This window comes from Rhincodon typus, chromosome 26 (genome assembly GCF_021869965.1).
Source record: "Rhincodon typus isolate 14 chromosome 26, sRhiTyp1.1, whole genome shotgun sequence".
NCBI classification, from domain to species: Eukaryota; Metazoa; Chordata; class Chondrichthyes; order Orectolobiformes; family Rhincodontidae; genus Rhincodon; species Rhincodon typus.
In genome coordinates, this window is record NC_063357.1 from 4,240,498 (window position 1) to 4,267,019 (window position 26,522).

A 26,522-nucleotide genomic window follows, 5' to 3' on the forward strand; every position below is an offset into this window, starting at 1 on the left:
AACTCAGTGAGTGCAATAAGTTAATTTCGTTTATAGCCGTTATTAGATGAATTACACAGGTAACTTGTCTGATTTTGCGTAGAGTGTTAGAGTCTCCTAACGCCTTCGTTTCGGCTCGGCCGTATCTGTGCGACTATCGAACCCGATTGTTACTTAAAATTGTTTTGTTCGTTTTGGCAATGTTCCCTGCTTGAGTCAGGCGTAGGGAGGAAGGGGAACGGTGCCCATCTCTGAGAGAGAGAGTGGGAGAGAGGACCATTCAGCCGAACGCTGACCGGTGGCCCAGGCGTCAATCCCTCGTCATTTGACCCTCTCTGTTCACATCCTGCCTCATCTCTGGTTTGAACTAAAAGTAGCAAACTGAAGGAGAAACAACAAAACAAAACTGTCTTTATTGCGTCAAACAACAAATAATTCCGATGAATTTATTTCAACGAGGAGTGTTCTTCGGAGGTGTCTCTGTGTGGTTTCTTGCTGGTAAGGTACACAGTGCCTCTTCTCTCGTTTGCTGTAACCAGGCTTTTCCTTGTTACTGGTATCAGCGCCCCCAACCGACACCTGCCGGGGAGGGTATGGGTGTGTAGAGAGAGAGAGGGAGATGTGAAACTCTGCCGCTCACGACTGCAAATATCCGCAGAGGACGTGCACATCCGAGTAAGTGCTGTAAATCTCACAGAGAATGGTACAATGACCCCAGCTCCCTACTCTACATCTCATTGCAAACCGTTACAAATCAGCCCCAGGTTCACGTTAAGCAGAGATACTGGACGGGAGAGAAATCCCACCGGTAAAAGAAAAACACAGCAGTCATTTGAACATACTTTAAAGCACACTCGTGGCCGAGAGATCACTTTTGCTGGCGGTTGGACTCAGTTGCCTAGTCCCTGTGATTCTGTCTCTGAAACCAGGTTTGAAATGCTAACTCCCAGCTTGAATCAGGTGTCGAAAACCAGGCGCCAGGCCACTATCCCGGATGGTTTACAACCCACTTTGTCTCGCAGACATTACCGTATACTTTCTAGCCGTTCACCACCATCAGTCCTTTTAAAAAAATGTATTTCCGCGGTTGAAACAGGTCCAAAGATCCGTTTATAAGCCAAAACTAAAATATCCTCAGACTCAGATGATCTGAAATTACGTTTCGTTTCCTGGTTATTCCCATCCTGATTAACATTAAAACCGAATGTTTTTTTTATGGTTTAGACTGAAACTGATTAGACTAACATGTATAAGAATAAAAAAGACTGAAATTAAAATTCAAATAAGGGACGCAAACACGGCAGGAAAACGAGAGCATCGATATCTTTTGATTGAATTGTCTAATTAGTAAACATGAAAAATGAGCGAAAAGATTTTTTAAAACTCATTTTCGGATTCCGCAAAGAGAGGGGTTGATTTGCAAAAGAGGCAAATAGGGGGGAAAGTGTATAGAAAATCGGATTTGTCTGAATGTAGCGGCACATCAATCTGCCCCAGAAACCGCGAATTCCTTACCCTGCTCCCGGGAGTGGCGCAGATAGCCATTCTCAGGTTCAGCATGTAAGTGTGGGAGGTACCAGATGGGTGTTGTTATCCGCTAATATTTATGAAGGTTAAATATATAATTAACTTTCAAATAAATGTAATGGTTTGGATCCGAAGTTCTGTCTAATAAGGAGGAAAAAGTGATTACATTGATGTCCTGGAATGTTAATGGCCAGAGCTGAATTATTGGGATGAGATCCAGTAAAATATGACATTTCTGGATTATTTAATCCTTTATCGATATTAATATAGAGACAATAGTGTCATTAGTATTTGCAGAAGGATGACCAGCGGAAATTAATGGGAGTCTAGAAGCCTGTGGTCTGGCGTTATCCGTGAGTAATAACTACATTCGGCTTCATGAAGGGTCTTCCAACCTTTCCAAGGTTAATCTCTTACCGGAGTCAAATAGTGCAGTAATTGGTGCGTGGAAACGCGAACAGCTCACTAGAGAAAACTTTTGGTGGTAAATGACACGCAAGGAGAGTTGTGCACAGCATGACATCAAGATTCATTGGCGTTTGATTAACGAATGTCTATTCCAAAGGAAGACACCTGCATATGAGCCACGTTTTAAAGCGAACAGTTTAAACAGCGGTGAAAACTTGGCCAAGATAATGGGAACTTAAATTCACTTCAACACATCCCGTCTCCAAACATCATTCAGTTCAACATTGAACCTAAAATGTACGATTGAGACAAACTGTTGGTGATGTTTTGAATCTAACAGTCACTTTTAAACAACGATACATTGCGATAGTTTTCTATCATGACAGCGTCAAATTAAATATTAAAAAAAACCCTTAGTTTAAACAAGACGGCTGGCAGAAGCAGTGTTTCATTAAACAACATTTATCCAGATGCCAATTCCTCCCCGAATCCACACATTTGTTACTTTCCGACTGGCGAGATATGTCTTTAGCCAGCCGTCAACGCGGCTGCCAAAATGTTAAATATTTATTTTTATGAACATATCCCGAGCGATTGAGAGCGGGAATTGAGAACGAATAGTTTGACTAAGCTGGAAATATCACTTTATTAGAAACGCTGAGGGTAAGTTGCATAAATAGTGAGACTTATTCGCTGCTAATTGATCTGTGTCCAATACATAGATGCTTCCATATTACTGTATAGAATTAATACATTCTAAACATTACGTTTCGATTTCGCTGATAACATGATATCAGGTCAAGAGATGCAGAAGCAGTCACCCACCGCACCCCCCAACCTCCCCCCAGCCACGGATAAGTGCATTATTATGGTATATGCGATAGATAATGTGCCTGTACATAGGATCTAAACCTAGCAACAAATTGCAGTTGCTGTATCGTGCATAGATGAATACAATAACCATCAGTAAATGACCCGGGGAGTTGGCTGCGCCGCCGTTCCCATTGCTAAATGTGCATTCCCGACTAATTAGCGGTTTACGTCAAATTCTTTTCCCCCTTATACAACCCCTCTGCTAATAGTTAGTTGCTTTATTCTCTCTCGCCTGAGCTAGTTACAGGAACTGAGATAAGGATCCGCGGACAGGTGTCCCGGCTTCTCGTGTGATTTTTATTCTTAACACTTTACAGGCCGAATCAGTTCAAGGGTGATCATACTTATAAAGGTTGGAATATTTTGAATTAGGGGAAAGATAATATCTAAGCATGTTCCAGAATGTAAACATAATAGAATGAGATAAATCCTAACTTCAGAGATTTATTTACCAGCATTATCGTTAATATAATATATAATACTGTTCTGCTGACTTTCATCTGTATACATTAGATATACATGGCGGTTATGTTATAGACTCAATTATATATCAGAAAATGTGATAAATGAGTTCAGGACACCTCCCTCTATCCGCTACTTCTGGTCCTTTTCGCGGTTTCGGAGTCGCTCAGAATAGCGGAAAATAGAATCTTCCTGATTTGATTTTGGGATGGGATACCCTTAGTGGTGGATAAATTATTTTCTCTCGGTGAAAATGCCTTCCACCTCTGACCTTTGTAGTTCAGCTGTCTCAGTCTTGGTTTTTCACTGCTATTTTAAGTAATCCGGAAATGGTAGCAAGATTCCATGCTGAGGTTAGCCAACCCAAACTTGCCCCTAAAACCGGACTGGTCTTCCTTGGGGACAGGCATGTTTTCCCCCTTAATCTGGAGCGGCTCTAGTTCGGGCGACGGGAACTATTCCCGAAAGCTAGAGTAAAAACACACACCTCCCACTGAAACCGGAATGGGATGGACATCGACAAATGTGAGGCGCGTTGGAAAGGCTCATTAAATAAGAGTAAATGTTTGTCATTGATGAAAGAAATTGATGACTACTGTCTCGCAGTAAAACCCTAGTCAAAGTCTCTACCCCGTTATGGTGCGGCTAAGTGCAGTTTGTCCGCTCAGAAAAGGTGAGATTTCGAATTCATTTGGACACTCTGAGCTCCCAGAGCGGTGGGGCAGCACCTGTTGCTCTCTTACGCCGAAACTGCGCCAGGTGGGTCACTGCATGGGCATCTCGGTTTCTCTGTCGTTTATCCACTCGCCAGATTGACTCCGCAGACGGACACTTTGACCTGGGTTCGATCGCTAGGCAATGGCCTGAATTTGGTCCGACGCGCTGTCCCCATGCGTGAACACTTTCTAAACATGATATTCGCTATTACAGTGCCAATATCACAATTAACAAATTTGTTTCCAGCTACTTAGGTATCAGAATTTATCACGTTGCTGCTTCTGAGTAGGGTGGGTGGGGGAATTATGTAAATTGGCCGCCGATTTTCCTACTTGGCAATAGTGACCACACCTTAAACAAAATACTTCAGTAAAGATAAAACGCTGCGGATACTGAAGATCTGAATAAAAACAGAAAGTGCTGGAGCAACTCAGCAGGTCTGACAGCATCTGTGGAGAGAGAAAAAAAGAGTTAACGTTTCCAGTTCAAACTGACTCTGCTCCAAACGTTTCCAGTTCAAACTGACTCTGCTCCAAACGGCTAAAACAGTCATATTTTCAAACGTTGACTCTGTTTCTCTCTCCACAGATGCTGTCAGACCTGCTGAGTTTATCAGAGACTTGCTGTTTTTATTTCAAAAAGGACTTCTTGTCTGTAGAACGCTCTGTGTTTCCCCCCTAAACTTGGGACCCTGGTAGCAACAATCCCAACCCCACAACATCCCCGTCCCCAGCTTTATAATCCTGACTCCCAAAAATCCTTTGTTCATAAACTTCTTAACAGTTACATTCAAATGTCAAATGTGAACGTTTTGGCGAACTTATTTTTAAGAAAGGGTCTGGGGGTCTCTAGCTGTGGATCTGAATAGAACGAGGTGTTTTACAGGGAAATGGGAAAACAGAAGGTAAATAATACCATTGTGAACTGGGAAAACTGGTGGCTGGATTTGAAGTTAAAGATTGATTCACTCACAGTAGGATGCAAAGGGGAAAAAGGAGCAAGAAAGAGAGACGGAGAAGTGGAGTGGGGCAGAACTGAGGGAGAGAGATAGGGACAGGGTGAGGGGGAGACAGAGTTACAGGGGGAGTGAAGAAAGAACCAGAGTCACATGGCGAGGCAGATGTCCTCAAAAGGGGCTGATAGCAGGAGAGAAGATAAACAGGAGAGATAGGAGCAGCGGGAAAGACAGGGAGAGAGAAGATGAGGACAGAAATACAGAGAGGGAGGCAAGACCAAAGGGAGAAAGCCAACTTTCCAAGAACTGCGGCTCCTGACTCTCGCCATCTATCGATCATTTGAATCTCATAAGTGGACAGGGACCAGCAACTACAAGGTACATACTCTCAAGACGTGGGGAAACAAATCAAAGCCACTACCTTCCCAGGACACAGTGGAAAATCCAGCGAAATTGCTGGACTTGCATTGGCAGCGTACACGTGACATGAAAAAAAAGATTTTGACAGGGCCTTAAACTTCTTGGCGCCAAGGAGATGGTTCTGCTAAAAATAAGGGAGAGCTTGGACGGAAAATAGAAAGTTAAAATGTGACAAATGGAATGGGGAAGCTGAAATGAAGGAGTAGGGCAGAGAAAGCAAAAGTTTAAGTTGGGATATGCTTCAGGAACGCACATCTGGGGAAGGGGAGCTGAAAATACTCATGATGAGGGAAACAAGTGAGATAGAGTGGAGTAAACATCAAGCTTCGGGGTATGAGAAATTGCACTCAGCAGAGCAGAATCAGTTCAGAGATGAAAGGAGTCACAAAATAAAATCAAATTTGCGTCAAGAAACAACGAAAGACATTGCCAAAGTCGAAGTCCCAGTCTGGAAATGATCCGCTTAGGCCGTTTAATCTCTAAATTGAACCCCTGATTGTGAAATTTATCCAATAGAATATGAGAATTGGCCTTATTACTGGATTCGTTTTGTGGCCCTATTTCCGTCGGGCACACACAAACACACTCACATGTACACAAGTAGCTCATCTAAATACAGAAACTGTCACACATACCAACACATTCATATACCCACAAACACATTCATATTGCCAGCAAAGACAATCATATATACAGATATGCTCCTTTACACTATAATATACTCATAGACCCACAAACTCACATATATACACAGAAACACTCTTACATACATTCATATACCCACAAACACACTCATATGTACACAGATATGCTCTTATATACGCAAACACACTCATACCCAAACATATACTCATATATATACAAACACACTTACATACTGACAAAGATAATCACTTACACAGATATGCTTTAATACACAATAGTATACTCATATACCCGTAGACATTTTCATATACACACAAACATATACACACGTTTGCTCATACACACAAACTTTCTCATATACACACATTTCACACACACATAAACACACACACAGGCACAGCCATAAACACACATATCTAAGCACATTCACTCCCAGGCAAATACATACATATACATATCTACCGCCGCACCTAAACGCGCCCAGTCGAACAGACACTGCTGTACGCACAAAACACATTCACATCATACAAAAAAACAGAGAATTTCGGACGCTGGAAATCAGAAACAAAATCAGAAATTGCTGGAAAAATTCAGCAGGTCTGGCAGCATCTGTGGAGAGAAAGCAAAGTTAACCTTTCCGGTCTACTGACCCTTCTCCAGACCTGCTGAGTTTTTCCAGCAATTTCTGATTTTGCTGCACATTAACATTAGGCTTACTCTCAACAAAGACATACATACGTACATATATTCCCTCAGAGAGGCTGATACTCTAGCTCAATTTCACGCAACGCACCCCGTTCAGCACATAACCACACACACTCCCAGGTTCGCACACAACGCATGCAAATACACACGCTCAATCTAACACAACACGCCCAATTCACACAGCTGTACTCACAATAAACTCATACTCATTTACATGCATTCAGGACGCCTATTCTTTCAAATACAGATATAACAGACACACAAACTCACATACAAGTGTACCAACATGCGTTTTAAAATGTACAGTTTTCCTACTATTTTAATCCCAGTGTACCTTTAAATTTATACGACAATGTGCCGAGATAGCAATAAAAGGGAAAGTTAAATTGAGCAGGAGTCACGACGGCAAAAAAAATCTGAACATGTTTATACTCTAGTCCATCTAGTTTGGTGGCTTACATTTGCAAAATAAATTCCACAGGGATTTAAACATCGACAAAAATTTCATAATTATTCGAATGTTGCGTTTGCAATTGAACAGCCCCGTTTAAACAGATTATTTTACAAAATGATATATTGTTTTAAAAAAGTGACAGCCTTTAACATTGATTCTTGTTCAGGAATATACAAAGGACATTTGCAATTTTTAATTCACGTTTTCTATTCATGGACAAGCGACAGTATCTACTCTGTAGAAATTCAAGAAAGTTACGTCTGTAAATGAACACCATAATGCCGGTCTTAACAAAACCACAGGAACCAGGGATAACTTGAAAGAGTGAGGTTGCTTCAGAGAATATGACCATTTATGCCAAAAAGTAAATGCATATTAATAAGTAGATATAATACAAGATAAATGTTTGAGCCTGTAATGCAATATTGTACACATTCATCCTGTGTACTAGTTACTTGTGGATGTATGAAGCTGGAATGTTTTAAATGTTATGGGATTATTTCTTATGCAGCTACTGAGCAGAAATGCTGATATAATTCGGTAATGTGCCGGGCGCTGAAAGGAAAAGACAGGCAGATAGAGGAAAAAAAGATTAAAGACTCATTGGTGCACGGCTGCGTAAAAAGGTCAGGGTTGTGATGTAGCTTTCAAATAAATAAAACTTATGCAATTCAATAATGTAATCATAACTGAAAAACACAGAGCTCTGCACAATAAACTCCATTAACATGCGGCAAAAATCTACACATCTACATAGGTGTGTAATCAGCCTTTTCTGAAATTTGTATCACACAGCGAAAATGCAATATTACCTTCCGAACCTGTAACTTTCAATACCGACAGTAGCCAAAAAGTGACCTCGAAATGCTGAGGCTAACTCAGAGATAATGCAAAACCTGAGAATTTTGTGACGCCTGGCACTCGCACCGGCCGGAAAGGTTAAAGAGTGAAAACATGGAACTGAATCATCTGTTCAGGCGCCCAACAAACAAACCGTGGGAAGTTGGCAGTTTATTTGAGAAAGGTAATTCTCTCTAGTCCATCAGCTCCATCCAAATTCTACTACGCGCGGCCTCACCCTATAAGGTTTGTTATCAGAACCGTATTTGTGTCTTTTTTTGGAATCTTTTAAATATAACAATAGAGTATTTTGATTTGTGTTTTATTCATCAGCAGTTTTAATTGTAACCTTGAAACATAACTGTTACAATGCAAATGTGAATTCAAAGTGAAGTTGTTTACAAACCAGCCTCCATGGTACCTGGTTGATATCCCTAACTCGAATTTGTTTCACAATTCTGAATGGATCTGTGCGCGGAATAACCTCTTCAGAAAATCACTTAATGGCTAGGGAAAGATTTACGGAAAAAAATCCTCCCCCTCCTATTAATTGACTTGAGAAATTATGTATTTAGTATGAATCTTTTCAACTTCCCATGAGTAGTTTTACTTCCTACAGATACAGGATGACATTTCACAGTTCTATGCAATACGTTTGTTTTCTGTGTAAAAACTTCTTTACAATCTTTCTATTTGCATTTTTTGCCAATGTGAATCTTTGAAGGAAACTTCGCTTCAACATTCTAACATTCCCGTGTGAGTAACACGCCGCACGGGGTGCCAGAACCATTTAGTTCTTTGGCGGGCTATCTAATATAATTTTAGGTGAGGCGTAATTGCCCTGAATGAGAACGCCGAGCAATGGGAGCAGTCCTCACTGTACACATCCCCTCCCTCCCCGGCTGACTGTTATGGGATGGTGTGGGGGTTATCTTTAAACATTAGCTAGCTATCTCACCAGACTGGACCAGTAATCATCAAAAAACTACCTGCATATATTTTTTGATTAAACTTTTTATTTAAACTGGAGAAGCGAGTAAAGAGCAGTCTTGGAGACAATGATCCTGTATAAATGGAGAGATTGTCCTTTTATTGTTGCGGGTATTAGGGGCTGTTCGTGGCGCCAGTGACACTATCTCGTCAACAGATAGAGAGGCTAAAGACAAAAGCCATATCGCACCTTGTTCGATAGAGACCCAGATGCCTATCTCCTCTCTCGCTCACTGGCGGCATTGAGCTACGTGTATCAATCCTGTTCAGTGGCAATTTATGTTAACATAACAGATCAGATTCTAAAGCCAGGGAAGAGAATTTATTTATCTACAAATCATGCGATGTCCCTCCAACTGGACAATATTAAAATATCGGGAATGATGCAGGATAATGCGGCTATAAACCCGACTGTGGAGTACTTAGGTCTCCTTGACCTACTGTCTGTGTATTCAGTTTCCTAACATTTGAGAGAGAAACAATCACGTTGAGAATGGTGGCTGATGGCTTGGTGAAAAGAGAATACTTTATCATAACTGTATCATCGGGTTGCTGTTAATTAACTTTTTAAACATATTCGATCCTTCAGTCCGGACGATTTGTGTCGATTCATATCTTCTCATTGAAAAGGACCAATGTAGATGTGAGGTTTGTGGGAAAGAATAAAGATGAATAGTTTCGTTTTAAAAAAAAACACAAATCACCTTTTGCTAAATGATAAATGATGTGAGCGTGCGCGTGTCTGTGTTTCTCTATCGTTTAGCTCAGGTCAGTTCATTCTCGGGTCAATCAGGTCTGAGGCATGTAGATCAAAAGTAGGAGCCAGGAATCGAGTAGAACTCTGACCGACTAAAGTGCGTGTCTACCCGCTTGCAAAACGCCAACATTCCGATCCCTGATGTTCTATCTATATCAACCCAACAGAATTAATGATTTAAACTGGAAGGTTTTTTTTATCCTACTCGAAATTGGCAGACACGCTTGCATTTCCATGTTTGCAGCGGAGGGTATTTCGGGGAAGGTTGCATGAATCGGGGAGAGGAGGGGCGCTGGTAACATTTCTTTGGTTAATGCAAAGTGACAGGAGACGGTGCTTATTGTTGGACGTCAGCAGACTGGCGCCAAGCGCTCTCGACAAGCCATGTCCGACTTAATCGGAGGAGATAGTTTTGAGGAACCTTACATTTCCCAACCCGAGAATCTGCTGCCCTGCGCACCTCCGGATTCTCAGCTCATTCCCTCCATGACATTTTCTCATGGGTTTGTGAAGGGTTGCCGTCCTGCTAAACTCCAAACCCTTAACTGTGACAAACAAATCCATTAGATATCCCACAGAATGAAAATTCACGGTGTTTCCCCTTCCTGTCCCCCCCATTTCCTCACAAACTCTTATGGCTCGCATGTATATAAATAGTGGTATATAAAGAGACATTAATATGTAGTGTCAGATGTTCGGTTTTACTGGAGCGTCCCGCCCGGCTTTTCCCACGATTCGCAAAGCGCTGGAGCGTTTGGGCAACTTGCTGGTTCTAAGATTACAAAGGGCAACGTCCTTATTTTCGTTGCCAGGGCTGGTTGTGCGGACCAGGCACACACACAAGGCAACTGGAGTGGAAAGGATGAACATTGCCCCCTCCCTCCAACCTCCAGAAAACCCTCACTGATCCACTCTGCAATGAAAGGTCGCGTTTTATCTTCCAATAACTTCATTTCAAATCCTAATTACGCCATCTGGTGGGACCCACTGCCATATAAAAAAATTTGTCAATGTTGCTCTTAGCTGGTGATTTTACGAGCAAAGGGACAGTGGTTCTATAAAGTTAGAAGAAATAAAGATAAAAAAAGTTTGGCTTTACAAACTTTACATTTTTAAAATGAAAACGACGTGGGCGCTTTAAATTGATTCATTTTCGTTCTTGACAAAAATTCTGGAAATAAATCAAAATTGAAATTTCTTGCTTTTGTTAAGTTTGCAAAGTGTAGGATCTCTGTGTTCCGTGTCTGTTTAACCCAGGATAAAGGAGAATAATTATTAAGAGTTGCTGGGAGAAAAAAAACTGCAGAATTCTATTGCCCAGTTCTTCCAAATATTTACGACAGTCTAAACACCGTTACAAGCTTTCACTCACAGTGATACAAGGGCATAAACAATACAAGACCTTATCGCCAGCATGAAATACCTACAATTATTAATTCAGTAGTTTAAAATAAATATATTCAATCTGAAGTAATACGCAAGTCTAGGCTTTCTTATCCCGCTCAGATCCCGTCTATTTTATACGTAAAATCATTGCACATTGTTACATCAGTATGTTACCTGCGGATTTTGGAGATTTTAGTAGCTTTAGGTGTTTTGCGGTGCGCCGTGAAGTCGGTGTCCGGGGCCGGGCTCTCTTAATCCGGGACACGGGGAGGATGGAGGCGGCTTGAGTGGGTGGGGGGCTTTGGGGGGTGGAGAAGGAGACAGGGGAAAATGCCTTCTGTCATTGGTTAATATTTAATTTTGTTGACATGTTTTCAAAGAGCGATCGCAGTGATGCTTACTGTACGTTGAAGCTTCCGACACCTTTTCCCCACCCCTCCTTTCTCTCAACTCATCCATCTCCGGGCTTTAGTTGTGAAAACCCCGCCTTTCCAGGCACACAATTGGTCAGGGCGTGTAAAATCACCAATCAACTGGGCGGCTCATTAGCAGGACGGAGCCGAAGGAAGATCATTGCAGGAGGGATCTGTGTGTGTGTGTATGTGTGTGTGTGTGTGAGAGAGAGAGAGACAGACTCACACAGAAAGAGATTGCCGAACTGTACGGGTTCTTCAAGGAGATGGTGTGAGGAAGATCCGGCGTAGGCGACTCTTCCAACAGAAATCTTCTCCCCACCCCCCCTTTTTCCGGATGCACCGATGAGTGAACCAGTTTTAGCGGCGTCTACCATGGCTTATCATCCGTTCCACGCTCACCGGGCCGCGGACTTCCCCATGAGCACATTCTTGGCCGCTCAACCTTCCTTCTTCCCCGCTCTGACTCTGCCGCCGAGCGGGGCGGCTGCTCTCTCGCTGCCCGGAGCTCTGGGCAAACCCCTGACGGACCCGAACATGGCCGAGGCCGGGATCCGCGTCTCCGCTCTGGGACACCAGTCGGCACACCTGCGACCTCTCAAGAGCCTGGAACCAGAAGACGAAGTCGAGGACGATCCCAAAGTGAACCTGGAGGCTAAAGATTTGTGGGACCAGTTTCACAAAGTCGGCACCGAAATGGTTATTACCAAGTCTGGGAGGTACGGATAACGCTGAGGACAGTCTCCAGTTCATACACCAGGCTTTCTCATTCTCATCATTATTTATCTTTCCCAACTCATTTGCATCTCGTTTTTCTGTAAAATGCAAAATGCAATTAATAACCTGTCATCTGTTGAATTATTTCTGGTAAATTTACAAAGTTCTTAAGAGAAACAAATTGACAACATGCCAAAGGCAGAATCGGAGCTACCAGGGCGTACTTTTGATGTGCAGTTCCTTATTAAAGAGCGAAATAATAACCCCTATAGATTGTATTTTCTGCACAGGATTGTGAGTCATCTCTGTATATTTTAAATCTACATAAAGAGGGCGGGTAAGCTATTTCAGTCTCCTTTCCGTCGCTTTCCAATCACGCAGTTTAAAACTGCACGTACACATTTACATAAAAGAGTTCATTTATCTTTACAATCCAACTTCCGACAACTTTTTCTCTACCTAATAAAGCTACAGCAAACTACTGTTTTTTTGGAAGGAATCCTATTTGGCCCTTAGCTGTCCCGAGCGCTCCCTGTGTCGTTTACTGAGGTTCTGAGTTCGAAGCGATAAGTCTGTTGCTAATTATAATCTTTGATGGTAATCGGCCAATGTCTCTTTGCTGGAAGGGGTCGAGCAGACTGCGAAAGAAAGATCAGCTAGATGCGACGAGATTGCTCAATTTTAACAAGTGGCCAAATATTGAGCTAACTGTCTTAATCCTCGTTTGAAGAGAATAAACTTGTGCCTTCTTCCTAGACATTACACTGGAGGATAAACTCTGATAAGAATGACTGAGGTTAGGTAAATTGGAGAATATTGTATCTTATTTACAATATTAATTCAGTATTTTGAGAATGAAATATTTAACAGAAGGATTATCAATTTAGGAATAAAAAAGCTGTTCAAGGAAACATAAAGAGTTTAGTGCATGACTGAAATGTACTCTGATTCAGTGTCACATTTTAATTTGAAGGATCTTGACCGTTGTTTAAAAACTGAATTTGATTTCTCACCACGACCCCATCTTCATTTAAATGTCCTGCTTCATGTGTTTCATTGCTGTATTAGGAGAATGTTCCCACCGTTTAAAGTGCGAGTCAACGGTTTGGATAAAAAGGCGAAATATATTTTACTGATGGACATTGTGGCAGCAGACGACTGTCGTTACAAATTTCACAATTCGCGTTGGATGGTGGCCGGGAAAGCAGATCCAGAGATGCCGAAGAGAATGTATATTCACCCAGACAGTCCGGCAACCGGCGAACAATGGATGGCCAAAGCAGTCACGTTTCACAAACTCAAACTCACCAACAACATATCCGACAAGCATGGATTCGTAAGTGTTGCTGTAGGTCGATTTATTTACTTTCCATTTGACTCGTTCCTATTTTGTAAGTATTCTCGGTGAGATTACACAGTTGAACAACTGCCCCATGCTTGGGACTGTTACGTTAATATATTGTCATGTTGTTTAAGCTTTTAAAATCTGTTTTGCATCGTCGATCATTTACACCGTAATGACCCTGTGACTACATTAAACTTAAGCTTTAAAACTAACTCCCGCATGACAGATTTGATATGGATTTTGGCGGAATTGACTCAGCAATAGGCGAACAATCTCTGGGAAAAGTGAATTCAGGGCTTCAGAAATACCAGACAACAAGGTGCAGGGCTGGATGAACACAGCAGGCCAAGCAGCATCATAGGAGCAGAGAGGCTGACGTTTCGGGCCAGGCCACTTTCAGTGCAGAATGGGAGCACGGACACCGATTTGAATTATTTCCAATAAAATCGATACAATTCCATTAACAGAATATTATAGAATTTGTTAAAGCAATATCCTTCCACAATACTACAGTAATCATTTCACTTCTGAAGAAAATCGTTGAGGGTCAAAGTGAAATATAGCAGGTCAATACGATGCTGAATGTACAGGAAAAAAATCTGAATTCTGCTAGCGTTCCAATCTATGTACCGCCTCTTGTGAGAGGCAGGGGCCGTTTGAAACAATGACCACAGGCTGTCAGGTTTATTAATCGTCCTACACTCCTTGAATCAGGGATATGGCTGAGCACAAACGTATTAAAGGCTGAAAGGGACGTTAGAAATCAGTGGTAGAGACTGTGTCGAGGTTAAGGAGTTTATAATTGACTTTAAATATTACTGTTGTAGGCCTTTTTTTGCAGTGTTCTTACTCGGGGACAAGCTGAAGTGTATTAAGGATATGAGTTGTGAAAAGCAGGTCAGGCTTTGTGGCGTCAGGAAGCAGAGAGAAAGAGAGCGAGAGCTGAGAGCTCGCTAGTTAGAAAGAGCCTGACTACTGAATGGGTGATCTCTTATCTTCAGCCAGTAGGTCTTCGAACAATCACGCCAGTGATGCTTTAGAGGTGGACAGGGGCCAATGGAAAACAATTTGTGGCCATTTATTTGCGAGGGGAATGCATGTTTTTAATGCAGTGTCTGAGAAACTTGATTGAAGGTTGTAGGAATGGCACTGGAGGTAAAAGCAGCCATTATGAGCCAGAGCCGTGCAGAAAGCGCCCTGAAGCACAGAGCATTCGACCTAGATCAGCAAGCGTGAACAAAAAATGCCGCTCGCTTTTACCAGTAACAGTTTCAAAAATTAAAACAAATTACTGAAAAAAATGGGTTTCTGTTAGACTTGAGACTAATCCATCGAGAGATGATAAATAACTGTGAAAGATTCCATCGATTGTTTGCAATCTATTTTTGTGTGACTGAATTGCGAACGCAGTTGGCATTATTAATAAATAATATGAAATGCTATTCATTTTTGAAAGGTGTATCTCGGATCTCTCTGTATTGAAGGTTCTTATCGAAGATTAAAGGAATTATATCAGAAGGATTTTGAGAGCCCAGGGACTCACAGGCTTGTCCTACTGATCCAGGCTTTGAGTGGTTTGGCTCTAGATGATTTGCACGCCTGAGCGGGGAAACACTGTAACATTTTATATTATATAAACCCAGGACAGAGTTCAGATGACGCATCAATGCCCAGATCCAGTGTCTGTGTCTTTTATGTGTCAGAGACAATGCCTCAGTTTGGCTTTCAGTGTTTGCCAGGACTTTTTTTTAATTTAAGCTTAGGACATTTTTTTCCTCGGTGTTCTTGAAGTTCTTTTCAGATTCCAATCTGTGAACCTTGTCATAGATATGGTGTAATAATAACCATGCTTTAAAAATAAAGCTGGGGAAATGGAAAGAAATTGAAGTCAAATTACAGCATGAAACTGGTGACCTCAACATAGATGTTTGTAATACAAAACACGTCAAAGCACCTACAGTTCAGAGTAGACCGTTTGAAATTACCATTTTTAACGTAAAATAATAACTAGAGCTGATTTTAACGTGGTTAATGTCAAATTATAATCGACTTTTTTATACTTGGTTTGATCTTATTCAGTATTCTCCAGTTTAAAAGTACTATTTACATTCGAGTGCTCAGGTGCATATGTTGATTCCTGGTTTTCTGGTGTTTTGTACTGATTGCAGAACACAAGCGAGGTTAGCTGTAGACAAGCAGGGCAGTTCAAAGTTTCGAGTTTTGTTTGCGTACTGAGATTTTTTTAAAAAACTAAAATCCATCAGGGCAAGGTGCAGTATCCCTATGCCGCTCCTCTGTGTGTGGGAGGAGTGCTGAGGAGTTGAGAGATAAGGGAAATCACCAGAAATGATCAGTTTTTGTTTGTGTTTTTCACCAGATTCCTGGGCCCAGAAGCAAGAAGCAATCTGCGGGCTGCCCTTCTGCAGAATTAACCTGAGTTGTTTTCTGTCGTTTCCTCAGACCATCCTGAACTCAATGCACAAATACCAGCCCAGGTTCCACGTGGTCCGCGCCAACGACATTCTCAAACTGCCCTACAGCACTTTCCGAACTTACGTGTTCCCGGAGACAGAGTTCATCGCGGTCACAGCCTATCAGAACGATAAGGTGAGTTTGGCATACTGTAGTCCCATTACCCCCCGGGAGCTAATAGGATTCGTTCCTACAGGGTTGAGAGGCAAGATTCACAAACGAATCAACATTTTATTTGTCCCATTGATTCAGAATGGTTGGAGACTTTTATCCCTGTTACTCACCTTTATGTCCATAGGACATGACAAACATTTTCACCTCATTTAATGGAATTTTCTCTTGAAAATCAATTAAATAAAGACATGACGGCGGCCTGGGTACGGCCAAACCTAAAAGATAGAAAGAAGAGATAGTAAGAACTGCCGATGCTGGAGTCAGGGATTACACAGTGTGGAGGTGAAGGAACGCAGCAGGCCAGGCAGCATCAGAGAAGCAGGAAAGTTGACGTTTCGGGTCGGGACCCTTCTTCAGAAAGTGAAGGCTCACGAGGTTCAGGCTGGCAACCAAGGCTGGAAGTAGCATTCAAACTTAACCTTTTTTTTTGAAGTAATAAAACCCTAAATTATTAAAATAAATATTTTTAGAGCAAATAAAGCATTTTATATCAAGACACAAAGAATGCAGGGAAATAAACACAGCGGTTTTGACATTTTGAAAATGAAGTCATTGTTTGATTAATACACGCTTTACTGCCAATGTGAAGATAGCGTGCAGTCCAGCTTACCTCCAACGCCCCAGCCCCCCAACCAATACACCGAGTCTGACTTGTACTATAGTGGAAGGACTACTAGGACAATGACAGCAGCTGAATTTTAAATACTAGCTTTGCATTGCAACGTAAAAGTGATGGGGGCAAAATACAAATTGAAGTAAATTGTATCGATTTAGCAGTTTTGGATAAGGCCTTAGTGATTGGTTAGGGAGAGCTGGTCACTGACTACATTCCTGGAGCATCTCTTCCCCCCACCCCACTCTCTGTTGCTGAATATCTTGGTTTAATTCATACAACACCCTTTGGCGAGAATCGAAATCAATAAAAGCATGTTATTACAGAATGTTCAACTGATTGAAGTTGAACGAAGCCCTGCTCTGTTGATTGCTCCTGATAATTTCCAGACTGTCGCATCCTTGATGTAGCAACATTTAAAGATAACATTATAGATACAGCCAGTAAGATTCTGCTGGCCAAAACTCGCACCTTAAAAAAGCATTTCATATATTTTGTTGCCCAACTAATTTAAGAAAAACATACAATTAACAATGAGGCCACCTGGACAGTAGCTCGAAAGTTGCAAAAGTTGTTGAATAAAGTTCACAAATTTGTGACATTTAAGGCTAATTCTTCTCTCCTCCCGTGTTTTGCCACTTCAAAGACGTTAGCTTTTCATTTGCAAAAGTGTCCTTCATGAAGAATGGATACAAACACAGCATGGCACACTTGTATGTCAGATGATATATATACACACCATTATTTGTTTGAGGCATTCATAACTTGATCACCCAACTATGCAGCTAAAAACCCTTTTACCAGTGCTTCATTATCTTCTTAATGGTAAGTAAGATTAAATTGTTCAAAGCTGAATAGAGAGAAAAGTCCCCATGTATCCAATATTGACTCAATTTATTAATGTTTAAACTTGTTGGGACAGATCCTGCAAGTAAAGCAGTTTTACAATTCATAACCAGCATCTCCCATATCTCTACCTGCAAGGTATGGAGGAAGGTGAAGTATTCTGTATAGTTTTATATGGTAATATTCAAATCGATTTTTTGGTGCAATACTTTAATAGGATTTTCATGAAATTTCATTCACAAGTCTAACCTTACATAGACTCAAAACACACACAGCAAAATTTAACTCATTTTAGGAAGGTAGGTTACCCAAAAACTCTTTACAGCCAATGCAATACCTTTAAATGCAGTCATTTGCTGGAAACATCACAAAAAGAAACTGTAGACAATTTGCGCACCAGTAGGCTCCCATAAACAGAGGTCATGTTCGTGATATTAACTGAGGGATAAATATTGACCATGGTACAGAGGTACAACAATGTTATTCCATTGACATGTTTAAACATTGCTCACTCCCATACGTCCAACGCTATTTAATTGGAATGCAGTAGTCCCCATATAGCATTCATTGGGGAGGCAGTTGTGTGCGCTCATCATGTTACAGTTTTATTAACAGAAATTCTTTCCCCTTTGAATTCGGCAGATAACGCAACTTAAAATTGACAACAATCCGTTTGCAAAAGGATTCAGGGACACTGGGAACGGGAGAAGGGAAAAAAGGTAATAAAAATTTGTTTTATTGTTACGGATCTCAACACTGACTTAGAAATAGTTTCTTAAGGGGTCCGTTGGAGTTGGATGGTTCTCCCCGTTTCCCCTCAGAGATTCCCCATCCTGATATATTTGAAGCTGCGCCGTTACAGACTGGCGTAATGGAAAGCGTGCCGTTTCTCCGTTGGAAAAGCATGCAGTGGGTCACCGTTGGTTGCTCATTGTACCACCTGGCGGCCAGTAGAAGAATGACATTATTGGTTGTTAGAAATGTGAGAGGAAGGGATGTATTTTAAGACCTTCACTATTTTTACATCTTAATTTTATTTTGACTTGCATTTAAAGGTTGGAATTAGCACTTGTTATTTTTCGTTTTCAGCCTCACTGTAACACTGTGACAAACTGATGCTTTATTTTTCAGAAAGCAGCTCTCTCTCCCCTCTTTGCGAGTGTATGAAGATCAGTGTAAAGGAGACCGAGATGGCGGCGATTCTGACGCCTCCTCCAGCGACCAACCCCTGCCCAGGGAGTCCCTGCGTTCGCCCATAGCTGTAGACCCCGTTTCTCTGCAGTTCAGCCAAGTATCCAAAGGTAAGAGATAGGAAGGGAAGATTTTGGAGAGGGAGGGAGATAGCAATCAATCTCTGACTCAATCCGGAGATCAAGGGCGAAAGGTTTGTTGACCGTATGGCGTCCCCAGCTTAACCAAGGGACTAGCGGCTTAACCTTTAAACCTGGTGTCATTATTTAATAAATTGATTCGGCAGATACAAAACCACGGACAAATATCATTTTTTTAAATAAACTAAAGACTATGTAATCATCATTATGAAGATAATATAAAAATTAGAACATTACAAATACAATTCTGCATTGACCAATTAGATAATTTTCTAGTCTCTTGGGAAATTTACCTCCAGGTAGGAATTACATGTAATTGCGATTTCTCTCTAGCCCGCCAGAGTTAAATATTAGTCTTTTATTATGTTGGTGGCGTGAAAGGGAGATCTTGTTGAAATGATATAAACGCAGTGGGAAGTGAAAAGGCAATACTTGATGTTTTAGAAATATATCTTTCAACAGCACAGCCAGTACAAGCGAGAGGGGAGCGATCCAAACTGAGTAATGAATCGTTTTTACGAGTGGAAATGACACAGGAATCCCTGAAGAATAAAACGCGCAGAGTGTGTTCTATTTATATTTTAAAAAACCCTAACGATCCATCCATTAAGGGTGTGAGCATTTCTTAAACTGAAGACAAGTGGATCAAACGCCTGTGTAACTGGCTGTTAGCTTTGAACTCTCTACTGGTCCTGGGGTTTGAATCCAATGCTTGTTGGCTTCAGTTTATGAAACTCCCATCTTTATTGGAACCACTTTTTCTAAAATATCTCAAAATAAAGATTGTGACTAAACAACTCAAATGGATGCAACCGTTGGGAAAATCCATTCTAGGTTTTGCACCGTGCAGTTTTTAATCCAAATGGGCATATGCGTTCACCGTTATTCCAGCCAATATTTTAATGAGGTGCTGCAGCCATTAGTTTTATAAATAGAATATTACTTGCGTGTGTAATATTTGTATAAATTTTAAGTCATCTACAGAGGCATTGCAAGTCTGGACAAGGAAAACGAAAGCAAAGTTCACTTTAATATTTCCAAATGAGATCATGTTTAAAACTGACATCTGTTCCCAGTCACAGATTTCTCTGGTTTTAATAACGCACACGGGGTAATTGTAGAAATCCGTTCAAAACTGAATTCTCAAGAAACCAAACGCTCCAATAAAGACATTCAACAAGTGAGAGTATGAAAGCAAAACAAGTCCTGGATTTATTTTAGCACTTATTTGATTTATTAAAACATCCAACTCCGTGTAACCGGCAATGATTTATCAGCTGATCTATCAAAGGCGTAGCTCAATTCATTTGTTTTTGGATTCTGATCTGAATGTGTCCCGGTTTGTTGAGGGACATAAGAAGTTTAATAACACGCACTGTAATTAAATATCCGCCGAATCTCTAAACTTGTATCTGTGGAGTGCTGAATGCAGTCGGGAACCCATTAGATTAATCTCTCGGCTCTGTCGACCAATGTTCAAAGTCGTTTTAAATCCATCTTTGATTTATCTCGTCTGTTCAGATGACAAGTCGGGTGCGGACAGTGACCCTGAGCTGGAAAGGCAGGAGGAGCAGGCTGCCGCGAATAGTAGCAGCCCCCGAGTGGCAGGCTCCAGAAGCACCACTCCCCCCGCCGAGAATGCGGCAGGAGATTCGGCCCATCGACCAAAACAGGGATCTAACTCGGAGAAAAAGAAAGACTCACTGGACGGGCGCAGGGACAGTGACATCTGCTTTAGTCATAGAACCTCAGAGAGAGAGAAGAGCGAAGGGAGAAGGAAGGAGGAAGCTAAGAAGGACACTGAATGTTTGAATAAAGATGCTTACTCTCCGCTAATGATACAAACTGACGGCCCCTCTCACCTAAACGCTGGACACTTGCAAAGCTTGGCTTTCTCGGGGTTGCACAGCCAGCAGTTTCTTAACCCTTTAAATGTCGGACAGCCTCTGTTTATCCACCCGGGGCAGTTTGCAGTCGCTCCGGGAGCTTTCTCAGCCATGGCCACCGGAATGGGACACTTACTGGCTTCGGTATCCGGAGCAGGCAGCCTGGAAAACGCGACCATCACTTCGGCGCAGAGTTCTGGGGCTGCTCCTCACTTCCCTTTCCACCTCTCGCAACACGTCCTGGCTTCTCAGGTAAGCAAGGCGCTGAAGCGGCTTCAATTTGAATTCAATGAGCGGAATGAGCTTCCCGATCCCACTTAGCGTGAACGATTTACATTAAATCCAAACATTGAGGCTTGTAATAATTCACAGCCCATTCGCTGATGTGGAAATCAGCTTGGAACACTGAACTGTTTCCATTCTCGTTTAAATATTAGGTATTTAAAAAAAAACTTCCCGTTCCTCTTCTATTTGTTTTCATCCTTTCCTGAGGTGACCTCCCCCCCCCCCACCATCCACCCCCCCCCCCCACCCCTCCCCACCCCCACTCTTTTCAGTCTGAAGGTTTGGGGTAGCAACTCCCGGAGTGGGAAGTTACAGTCGTTATTTCCCGGTTCAAGATACATTTAGATTCCAGCAGACATGGGGGCAGGGGAAGGTGTAGAGGGAGATACATAAAAAGAAAAAAAGAAATAGTGGAAATTGTCGAAGGTGAGGATGAGACACTGTGAAAGAAGATACTGTTTATTCAGCACACCTCTCTCCCATCTGTCATTCCTCCGGCTGAACATATAATCGAGTTATTTTTTAAACATTTTATTGAAGCTGCACTGATTGTCAGCCCAGGAATCTTTCAAACATTGCGGATTCAAAGCCCGACTCCTACCAGTACAGGGAGGTTTTATTTTCAATGAACAAGTGGGCATTAAAGTCACGGTATTTATATCAGATCAGCCTCGATGATCGCGGGTCTCAGATTCCAAGTGTAACACCCCGCAATCAGTTATTCTGAACTCCCCCTGATCAGTGTTATCCAGGCCCAAGAATTTATTGTCAAAATAGCAGCGTTTTATGCAGGTTGAGGCATAGAGAAATGTAATTTTAACACCCCCACATTTTTACATGAAATCATTAAATCCCCGGCCCATTGCAGTGGGTGCTAATCATTGTTTATAATCCACGCCCAACTGCTCTGAGCAGAAGCTGACGGCTGATAGATTGCCAAATCCTGCGCTGGGAGTTTTCCTGGGATTTTCGTCCAACTTCACAACCTATTTCACCGTCTTATAGTGGCCACGACAATGTTTCCTCTCTGATTATGTATTCCTGAAGTTCGCAGTGCAAAGTTTTTGAAGTAGATTTTACTTTGAAGCAAAGCAATTAAAAAAAAACTGTATCATATGTAGGACCAGGTAAATGTATGTGCATATTGAGAATGTATATTAATTGTAGACAGGGTGGCAGATATAAAGACATTTTTACAATGTCTATGTAAGGGGCTGATTAACCTACCTCTCATTTGGTTACTTATCCAATTTGTTTCGAAAATACTGCGATTGGGCCACGGGACGGTTCAGTATTGCAATGCTACATTGAGTTTTATTTGGTTAGCCAGCAAATGTTCTGACAGATTCAATTGTGTTTGTTTGAATGGATTCAACAAGATACAGTGAGAACTGCAAACGTAGAAAAATAAGGACTGTACATGCGATGTTTTCTTTCCGTGTTTATCTGTCTACACATTAACAGCTACATCTCTTGTGAGCAAGTTATTATTAGTGTGTGCAGTTAAAAATCTTTCTTTTTCATTCCATTCAGGGTTTAGAATTTCTATTCCAATTATAAGTTTTATTGTCAAATTAATGAACTGTTTTATTGGTGTTGATATGTGCGTTTTTTTTAAAGCCAAATAATAAAAGCGCGCAGTTCTGAGAACCCATTGTAATATAATTCAGTTAAAATAATGACGGATAATGGGGAGGGCTCTCATCGCAAAGTCCTGCACCTGCGGCTAGTAGAAGGAATAGTTGTAGCTGAGCAGAAACTGTTCACTCACCCAGATACCTCTTCATTAGTAACTGGGTGGGAGACCAAACTGTTTGTGTAAATACCAGAGTCTTGGAATCACTGGTCTCTGGGATCAGATCGAAGATTCAGCTCTGCATTTTGTAAAGTCTCACTTGTTTGCGCTTAACCATGTCCTTGATCCTATATTTGGGAATTTCGAAATAGGAGGCGATTCAGTTCCCTCACAAACTGCTCCGTTTGAGGCTGATCTCCATTTTGACTCTGTCTATATCTTGGTTCCGTATTTTCAAAAGACAATTTAAAAAAAATGCAATCTGCATTTTGTACTTTTTAGTTGCTTCCAGCCTTTTGGAGGAGAATTCTAGATGTTTCCTCCCTTATTAATGCTGATTTCTTGTTACTGAAGCCCTGCATCAGGTTATGGTGCCCCAGTTAACGAGATTGCTTCCTTGCAGTTACCTGTAGTGGATGTTAAATGTTTTCTAATGATGACTGACCAGTTTCTCTGTCCCCTCTGTTTTTTTTTAATACAGGGGATTCCGATGACCACTTTCGGGGGGCTTTTTCCTTACCCTTACACGTACATGGCAGCTGCCGCTGCAGCTGCCGCCTTGCCCAACAATTCCGGGGCTCCGTCCTCTCTCCACCGGCACCCGTTCTTGACTGGCGGGCGACCCCGGCTTCGCTTCAACCCTTACCCAATCCCGGTCTCCATCCCGGCGGGCACCAACCTCCTCACCACGGCCATGCCGTCGTCCCTGGGTAGCTCCGACAGCAAACTGTGCAGCGGGGACTCCAGCCCTGTCTCCGTCAGCCTGGCGCCGGAACTCAACCTCAAAAGCAACGGGGGCGGTTTAAGAACTGGAGCCAGCTCACTTTCCCCCAAGGCGACCGCCAAGGAGGCGATCAATGAACTGCAGAATATTCAGAGACTCGTCAGTGGTTTGGAGGGCAACCGGGAAACGTCTCCACCCAGGGACTCCCCAAAGTGAACCCTTTTGATCCATTTTGGGACGTCAGGAGTATTAATAGATGCAAAAACAAACCTCACAGTGCAGACACCTTAAGCATCCGATCGAGGCGAGCGGTGGTGGTCGGATGATGCCCAGAGATCACAGGCAGAGGCACCCAATGCCAGTTCCACAGGAAAGGAGGCAGGCTGTTGAGAAAACTGCCGTGAACTGCGTTGCAAGTTGGAATAAAGGAACGACCACTTCACTACAAAAAAAACCGCATTAGATAAATGTACTTCACACGAAAAAAAGATCTTTGCTATTTATGTAATTAATTAGTAATTTTGTGTAAATAAGCTATGGATGGCAGAATATGCAAATCGGTATTAATTTATTCACCAGTTGTAAATTCGCGTGTACATATATTAGAGTTTAATTCCATGCATTTTAATTTTTTTTGTTTTACACACGAACATCACAATATATTGTAAAATGAATTATATAGCGCATTGGGGAAGTGTGTGAGAGAGAGAATGAGTTTCTAATTGTGTTTTATAGAGGTTTATCCCGCCTGCTTTCGTGAAAACGAAGATGTGCCATCCATTACATCAATGCTATTGCAATGTTACCTGTTTAAAAAACTGCGCTCTGTACTGTACAATGTTACAGATTTAAAAGAACTACGTCAAAAGTCCTGTGCCAGCGGGGTATACAAGAAATGCTGCTTTGTCACCTCAGGTCGGTCACCTCATGGTGTAGATTTTTAATGAGTTTCTCACCAGGCTCTCTACAAAGCGGCTTAAATTTAAAAAAAACAAAAAAATTATCTCAAACTGTGGTGGTTATTCGGGTAATTCTATCAACAATTAAGAGTTCTCTCACAACTTTCAATAAACATTTTGAAGTGAAACTAGTGCTTGTGCTATATTGAGTTGGAAGTGTGTGTGAGTGCAAGTACAAACGTGTGTCTGATGTGTGGCTACGTGTGAACATGTGTAATTGTATGTAAGCATTTACTGACGTGTATTTGACTTTGCAAACAATAATTTGAAGTTGTACGCATATTAAGGAATATGTCACATTAAAGGACAATCGTCCCAACACTTAACTATCGAGTTGATAAAGATATAAAACCAAAATTAACCGAATCAAAAGACTGAATATTGAGTGTTTTATGGTGGGGTGAAATTGGAAATCCTGCTTTTTGGATCAGGATTTTGATGCTGTGTTGTAATTGTATACAGCCTTCTGCGCGCTCCGATATATGCACACACCATCATACCGTGCAATCCTATCCCTCATCAAATTAATTAAAGCTTACAAATATTCAGAGGCTATAGTCTTTCGAAAGGTTTACCTTGATGTGTCTATCAGGGTTTACTTCTACTGGATTCAACGTTAGAATTCCTATCGTTCCTTGGAATCCTTTCTCTTAGATCTGGGTATTGACTTTCACAGACTTGGGAATGGTTCCACTTGTAATTGTACGTTTGGACTTCATACTAACATCAATAAATTATTTTCACATGACAGTCTGTTCAAACTTTGAACAAGCCATCCGCGTCTTCAACCGATCACACTTCGATCTGTCCTGGCCATATATCATACGGGAACTTTACGCTGGTGTTTTACTACAATATATTACTCGGAATCATTATCCCTATGCTATATAATAGCGTTCGCTCCGCTTCTTGGGGCGGCCAAGACTCCACACGTTCGCTCTGAAATCTAAATCAAATGTTTAAAGTAATTGAAAATCAGAGTTGATGGACCTTATACTTTCAGGCAAATAGATATTTCTCGGTCACCTTGATTTGGGGAGGAGACACTGCAAAATATCACAGGCTATGAAAGGAGTTTGGTATTTAAACTGAGCAATGTCATATGTAGTCACAGTACATTTTCAATACTTGCAACCACACTTTACAGTAGGAACTAGAAAGTGGTTTCAATGAAGTGATCCAATTAAGGAAATTATGAAAGTTACCAAACATTTATTAGAAGTAGCAAAATTATTTTGTCAATAGTTCTGGGAGATATGTCTCTGTGTGCGCAGTTTTACTCTACACAGACTCAAAAATGACAAAAGAGTGAATATTTTGTCGGAAGGGAGAATGTCGACTTTTGCAGAATGTTTGAATCCTCGGTGTTCTTGTGTGGAGTGTTAGGGTGAAAGTTTTAAAAGAAAGGCATTCTCTGCTGAAGAACGAATATTTGGAGTAAGGATTAGGTTTGTTGGGGAGGGCCACACGAATCTTAACAAGGTAACAAACTTTGTAATCTCTTCAGCCCTGAAACTGCTCGACCACGTCCTGAAGCAAACCAGGTACTACAGCCACATCACCTTCCTTAGCACCTGCCTACGGAACCAGATCATCCCCAATGGACTACAATCCACATTCAAGCCTTCCCAATTTGGCCCCAACCGTGATAATATCTACACTCATGGTATTGAGCACAAGTTTCAAAATCTCCCCTCCCCCTACTGCATCCCCAAACCAGTCCAGCTCGTCCCTGCCTCCCTAACCTGTTCTTCCTCCCACCTATCCCCTCCTCCCACCTCAAGCCGCACCTCCATTTCCTACCGACCAACCTCATCCCGCCCCCTTGACCTGTCCGTCCTCCC

General features: G+C 41.7%; 1 protein-coding gene and 1 long non-coding RNA gene across 5 annotated transcripts; one reads left to right on the forward strand and one right to left on the reverse strand.

Annotated features, from left to right (window-relative positions):
• The first annotated feature begins 293 nt into the window (after positions 1–293).
• On the forward strand, positions 294–25,050 carry tbx2b (T-box transcription factor 2b). 4 transcript variants are annotated; one of them, XM_048612655.1, is made up of 7 exons: positions 294–477; positions 13,317–13,596; positions 16,054–16,200; positions 18,341–18,417; positions 18,830–18,999; positions 20,551–21,167; positions 23,477–25,050. In XM_048612655.1, exons 2-7 carry the CDS (start codon positions 13,321–13,323, stop codon positions 23,933–23,935), a joined length of 1,746 nt encoding a protein of 581 aa, XP_048468612.1. In that variant the 5' UTR covers positions 294–477; positions 13,317–13,320; the 3' UTR covers positions 23,936–25,050. The 4 variants fall into 4 exon arrangements, with proteins under 4 accessions (XP_048468612.1, XP_020387544.1, XP_020387545.1 ...); XM_020531955.2 differs by lacking the exon at positions 294–477 and adding an exon at positions 11,594–12,250; XM_020531956.2 differs by lacking the exon at positions 294–477 and adding an exon at positions 11,595–12,250 and having other exon boundaries at positions 13,317–13,584.
• LOC125486160 lies at positions 377–11,706 on the reverse strand. Its single transcript, XR_007264850.1, has 2 exons — positions 11,293–11,706; positions 377–558 (listed from the first exon to the last, which is right to left on the reverse strand). It is a non-coding gene; the product is annotated as an uncharacterized LOC125486160 (long non-coding RNA).
• Positions 25,051–26,522: the final 1,472 nt, after the last annotated feature.

What these genes read in the sequence shown, in the direction of transcription:
- tbx2b (XM_020531955.2), top strand. Translation starts at nt 11,877, where the DNA reads ATGAGTGAACCAGTTTTAGCGGCGTCTACCATGGCTTATCATCCGTTC. An exon ending in CAGCCTATCAGAACGATAAG is followed by an intron (nt 16,201 to 18,340) that starts GTGAGTTTGGCA and finishes TGAATTCGGCAG; the next exon opens with ATAACGCAACTTAAAATTGA. An exon ending in GTTCAGCCAAGTATCCAAAG is followed by an intron (nt 19,000 to 20,550) that starts GTAAGAGATAGG and finishes TCGTCTGTTCAG; the next exon opens with ATGACAAGTCGGGTGCGGAC.